The sequence below is a fragment of the Zingiber officinale genome, chromosome 3B (genome assembly GCF_018446385.1).
Source record: "Zingiber officinale cultivar Zhangliang chromosome 3B, Zo_v1.1, whole genome shotgun sequence".
Lineage (NCBI taxonomy): Eukaryota > Viridiplantae > Streptophyta > Magnoliopsida > Zingiberales > Zingiberaceae > Zingiber > Zingiber officinale.
In genome coordinates, this window is record NC_055991.1 from 23,845,066 (window position 1) to 23,851,264 (window position 6,199).

General features: G+C 37.8%; 1 protein-coding gene across 1 annotated transcript; it reads left to right on the plus strand.

The window, feature by feature from the left end:
- The first annotated feature begins 4,082 nt into the window (after positions 1-4,082).
- LOC122056207 (heat stress transcription factor B-2b-like) lies at positions 4,083-5,475 on the plus strand. Its single transcript, XM_042618042.1, has 2 exons — positions 4,083-4,474; positions 4,561-5,475. Exons 1-2 carry the CDS (start codon positions 4,238-4,240, stop codon positions 5,242-5,244), a joined length of 921 nt encoding a protein of 306 aa, XP_042473976.1. The 5' UTR covers positions 4,083-4,237; the 3' UTR covers positions 5,245-5,475.
- The last annotated feature ends 724 nt before the right edge of the window (positions 5,476-6,199 follow it).

A 6,199-nucleotide genomic window follows, 5' to 3' on the forward strand; every position in this document is an offset into this window, starting at 1 on the left:
CATTATGTCTCTTTCCACTGATAAGCACCAGCATCGCATTTTGTATATTGTGACTTATATTTGACTAATCACTATACAATATTATTAATAATCCAGTGACAGTTTATAATCTTCTCATATACTACATACCACTGTATTATACAACAAAGACTACATACAAAGATATTAAACTACCTACACAACGTAATAAGTTCATTTACATTCTATACAAGTTTTTGCCTTACAAGACTGGATATTTAATTCAATGTTTTAAAATACTTATCTCTCAAAATTGATACCATTACATCAATTCTAATCTTTTTCATGTCTCCTTGTTTGAAGTCCATCTTCATATCATATAGGAGACGTCGAATGTATTGCATCACAAAGAAGCCACAGTCAACGCTGTAAACAACAACATTTTTATGGTCAATATTTTTTTATCAATAATTTATATTCACACTCTGTGCTCGATTTACCTTACTTGTTGTTGTGGATATTCTATTGTGCGAGAGACCCATTTATCGAACGGATAATGCCTTTCCAAGTTTGGATGAATATCAGCAACGTGCTCACGACTATATAATTTAAAATCTGATACTTGAAGATTGAAGAGGAAATTTCCATTTTCCATCAACTAGCATTTATATTAAAATACAACCATACACATTATTATTAGATGCTCACCGCTGCTTCAAATTCATATTTGTATTTACTTCCACTTGCTAGAGAATTGTACTGATTGAACGTCATTGATTTAGTGTCCACCAGCAACAAGTGGAAGTGTGCATTATCACTGCACAAAGGTATAAATATATACCTTACCTCTTCATCTCCTCTTCCGTCTTTATCAGGTGTTGGAAGGCAAACTTACTTGACGATTTCAATAATGACTACAAATATGCAAAGTCATACATACATAACCAAATAATAAAAAGAATTCTAAATTTTACTATACTCAAATCAATTCCTTACTGTGAAGAATGTTGAACAATATATTGACTTGTTGTATGTGCTTCCAGACGGGAATGCCCCCCTAAATAGAATTTTACAATACGTGTTGATTACATCCCCTCTTGTCAACATTTCTCCATTCACACCAGATAAAAGGGAATACAAATTTAAACAAAAGGGTGGTTCCTCCCAAACTATATCATTTGTAAACCTACAAAGTAAACAAATCAGAGATTATTTTTACAAATTTAATTTTGATAACCTTAGCTCAAACGATACGAGAAGCATATAATAGTCTTGACTAATGTAATTTACATACTTTATTTCCTCTAAGGCTTTTAACAAGTACGCCACCTCTTCGTCTTATTTTTTTTTTCTTGGAAGACTTAAATTGCTTCTTCACATACTATGCACACAAACAAAAAAGTCAATTAGATAATCCATTAAATCTAACAAATTACAATGAAATTTGCAGATATCGTCTTACAACAATTGCTTGTTTCCTCATTTTGTCATATTTGACAAACATATCTACATCCTTCTCTGCCTCTTCATCAGATTTGTCTTCCATCAATTGTACAATATTAATTTCTTCTTCCATTTCATTCAAATCAAATTTTCCTTTCCCCTTGCCCACAACAACATATTCTTTGACAACTTTTTTTCCTTCTCCTAGACTTGTATCTTTCTCCGCAGGCTCACTTATTTGTATATTTCTACGCTGCCTCTTAGGTAAAATTTTGAGCCACAATGGACTATCAATTAGAGTGTCCCTGTAATCATAGCGACTTCTGTCACGTCCTCTCCTACTTCTTGTTGTAACACCTACAGGTTCAATTTGAGGATCGTCTACAGGCTCGCTATATTGAGATTCCATGCCTTTATTTTCAACTATTTTAAGTAATTCTTTCACCCTCTCCTTCAATTGCATGTTCTCCATTGTTAGCTCTTTAATTCTGTTTGCTTGAATAATGCAATTACAACACTCCTTATTAATCTGCCTTCCTACTTCAGTGACTTCAATTTGTGATGCCTCCATTGCAGGTGGACTGTCAGCAACGCCAGCAAAGTTCTCAACCAATGATTTTTCATCTTGGTTAGGGATTAGGTCAATCACAACCTGTAAGAATATTAAACCACATGTTAAAATAAGACTTTTTAACCCAACTATAGTCAAAGTATTCAAAATTTACCTCTTCAGATGAGACTTTGTCAATCAATTCTCTCACCTTGCTAATATGTGAAGGAATATTCCTCCACTTATTTATTCTCGCTCCTTTGATTTTGTATGGTTTTTGGATTGGAACATGCTCCAAAAACCATGTCTGATTCACCATCACAAGGGTTAACTATTTTAAAAAATGTTCGCAAAATATTAAAAAATTTCACATAAATTATACACTTACTGCCAAAAGACCAGCAAATCCCTTTAGGTAAGGGAGGTTGGTGTTAGACTGTTTTGTCTCAGTTGATGAAAATATGTCCTCAATCTTAGGTAATTGTGGAGCCATAAATTCATGGATTGCTTCAACCCAATTGAATCTATCAAGATTCTCAAAATCATCTACTATATCTATAAGACTTAACGGGACCTTATATGTACTAGAAGAAAATAAGACACAAACAAATATATACAAAATATAGAATTTGCAAAATAATAAAATATCATCTTCGCCTTCAACGCGATTGCCATAAAATTTAAGCAACTTCTCAATTCTTGATCTAGTAGCTTCTTTTTTGTTTGAGAAGTAAGTTAGAAAGAGGTCACTGGATGCTTTAGCTGAATTGATCGGAATTGAAGCTCCACGGTCTGCAATACCAAGCAGCAATGAAACGTCTCCTCTTGTGAAGCCAACCGGAATACCTGACCAAGTTAAATTATTATTAGACTTCTACCAACACATACAAAAGTATTAGGAATACCGTCGACATGATACGATGTCATATCAGGCCCACGTTGGGCCTGATACGACATCGTATCAGGCACAGGTTTAGCAAAACATTAAATTTTACCATACAACTACTTTGTAATTAAAATATAAAATTATAAATTATACCTGAGAATCTAAAGGTTTGACTACTTGAATCCCAATTTTGAAATATATTTACCAAAATTCCACAGATGTGATGCATATCTTCTATGTCCAAAAAAATACGAAAGGGTGTCTGTTTGATCAACACTATGTGTCGGCCATATAAAATAACAGACCCTCCATGCGTTCCTTTATTCGTGGATGGTTGAAAAAAACTTTTAAAGTGACCGAGGACACTGTTCCAATGCAGTTTCTGTCCAACATCAACTGAACCCTATACTTTATAAAAATAAAAATAAAATTAAAATCATACTATTTTAGCTTCTCAATATCACAGAATTTGTAAAATGATAACCTTTACAGCTAATTGATGTGGAGAGGATGATGATGCACCCGATCGACGTCTTTGCGCCATTATGATACTAGCTGATTGATGTAAATCCTAGAATCCTTCACTGTTGGCGTGCGAACAGTCCTGATTTTTAATTGAACTGAAATGCTTGATGCCGCTTGAGAAACACTCGAGGTCACTAAACTAGGGTTTCACAAGAGGGAGCTGCACTCGCATGCCACGAAGAGGGAGGTACACTAATGATCGAATTTATTTTTTTAAAATCAAAGTAATTCAAAAATGTGGTTCGGATGCCTGGGAAATGATAACTGATTAGAGGAGATTGGCGGGAGGGCTATATTCAGTATTACTCATCACTTACCTGTGCTTTTTGGTAAATACCAAATGGTGATCCGCCTTTTGATAAATACATTAAACCTAGTACGTCTTTTGGTAAATTGTCGGAGGATTTTTATTATTAGAATAAAAAAATAATATTATCGAACAATTGGTTTGTTGAATTTGTTTGAATAAATTAAAATAATATTTTAAATTATGGATCAATATTTTTTGTTTCAATTTAGAACGGGTCATCGGACAGCCCAGCCCACGGCCCAACAGACGGCAGGGAACAACGATACAAGAAGATCTACCGACAATATCTCCGCCACGCTATTCAACCACGACCAACCACGTATACTTATGGGCCCTGTCGGACCCTGCCGAACCTTCTGGACAAGTAAAGATCCCTTCGAAGCTTCTCGACCTAATTCACTTTTTAAAAATCATCCAGCGCCGTCGCGCTGGAATCCTTCTTCCTCGCGCCGCTCCTATTTCTTCCTCGCCTTCTTCCCCTTCCCCGTTGTCCGAGGCTTTGTTATCGCTCGCCGTTCGAATCTTCTAGAAGCTGTGAAGCCCCCTTCCTTCCCTCCTCCCCCGCATGCATTGGGCGGCGTCGGAGATCGTCCCTGATGGGCAACAGCGGTCGTTGCCGACGCCCTTCCTGACGAAGACGTACCAGTTGGTCGACGATCCGACGGTGGACGACGTGATATCGTGGAGCAACGACGGCACGACGTTCATCGTCTGGCGGCCGGCGGACTTCTCCCGCGATCTCCTCCCCAAATACTTCAAGCACAATAACTTCTCCAGCTTCGTCCGCCAACTCAACACCTATGTGCGCCCGCGCCCTGTTCTTCTAGATTCGTTTGCTGGGATTCGTAATTTAGGAAGTTTTAATGCGATTTCTTAAAATTTTCGCAGGGATTCCGCAAGGTCGTACCCGATCGATGGGAGTTCGCGAACGATTGCTTCCGGAGAGGCGAAAAGAGCCTCCTTTGTGACATCCAGCGGAGGAAGAACGCGATGCCGGTGACTTCGTCGTCCACCGCCGGCGTCGTGGCCGTCTCGGCGACGAGTCGGACCTTGTCGCCGATGAATTCGGGGGAGGAACAGGTTGTGTCGTCGAACTCCTCCGGGCCGGCCCCGCCAGCGGCGGACTTGACGGAGGAGAACAAACGATTGCGGAAGGAGAACGAACGACTCTCCCGCGAGTTGGCCCAGATGCGGAAAATATGTGACGAGATCGCGGGGCTGGTATCGAGTTACGCGTCGAAGGGACAGGACAGCGACAGAGAAACGGCGGAGTTGGAGGAGCTCGCCGCGGCGACACTGCTGGAGTTGATGCCGATGGCGCCGGCGTGTGACAAAAAAAGGGTAGAGGAGCGGCAGCCGGAGGAGGAGGTGGAGTCCGCGAGTGCCGAGGCGGCTTCATCGTCTCCGAGGAAAAACCTGAAGTTGTTCGGGGTGTCGATAGGGATAAAGCGATCTTCAGAGGACGATGACGACAGCGCTCCACCGAAGGATGAGTCAACGGAGGAGTTGCCGGAGTCGGTCCTCTACCGCCCTCGGCCGAAGCGGAGGGGATGCAGCGGGTCGTACTCGTAAGGGTTCGGCCAGTTCGGCGACGTCAGGTACGACGAGGGGGCACGTGAATTTGGAAGGTGTTGATCACGTGCTTCGGATGACACCTATGAAATTAGGTGACCATTATATCATATTACTATAATAATAATAATATTATTATTATTATTATTATTATTTTCGTGTTTTGGACATACAAAAATGTATATTAGACGTTTTCTTGTACAGTAAGTGAAATGATTTTTGCAACATTTTGCTTTTAAAATTGGAATCTAGTTCTTACCAGCTGATTAATTTCTGTTCCTAGATCCAGCATTATCAATACTTCAATCGTCATAGTTCTGGCTGTGCACTACATTTTCTACCACCCCAAATTTGGGGTAGTTTTTTCAATAATTTGGTGCCATTTAGGAATGACAGGTTGCTACAATTTATCATCTATTTATGTCTACTTGTGAGATTATTTTTTACAAGAAGTATAAGGAAAGAATCTTTTACTCTTTTCCATTTTTTATTTTATATACAAAATAAAAATAATATAAATTTATTTTTTAATTTTTTATAAATTTTGTAAAATTTTATAATATTAAATTGTTTATAATATACTATAAATAAGAAAGTAATATAAGTTGTATGTATTCAATAAATATTTAATATATTTTATTATGACATTTACAATATACCATATTTGAGGTTAAATTTAGAAAATTACTAAATTATTTTTAGTGTGAAAAAATATTAATATAATTTTATTTTAGATTTTAAAATCTACCTTCTTTGTAAAATAGTAATATATATGAGCCATCTTTATAATGAATAATATTTATGGACAATACTCAAATAAAATTTATACATTATATTTATCAATAAAGTTATTATTATCCTCGGAGGGTGTTATGGTTAGGCTTTTCGATGAGAGATTAGGTATATGGAATTCGAGATTCAATTACGGTATGCTATGGGAGAACTCAACTATAAC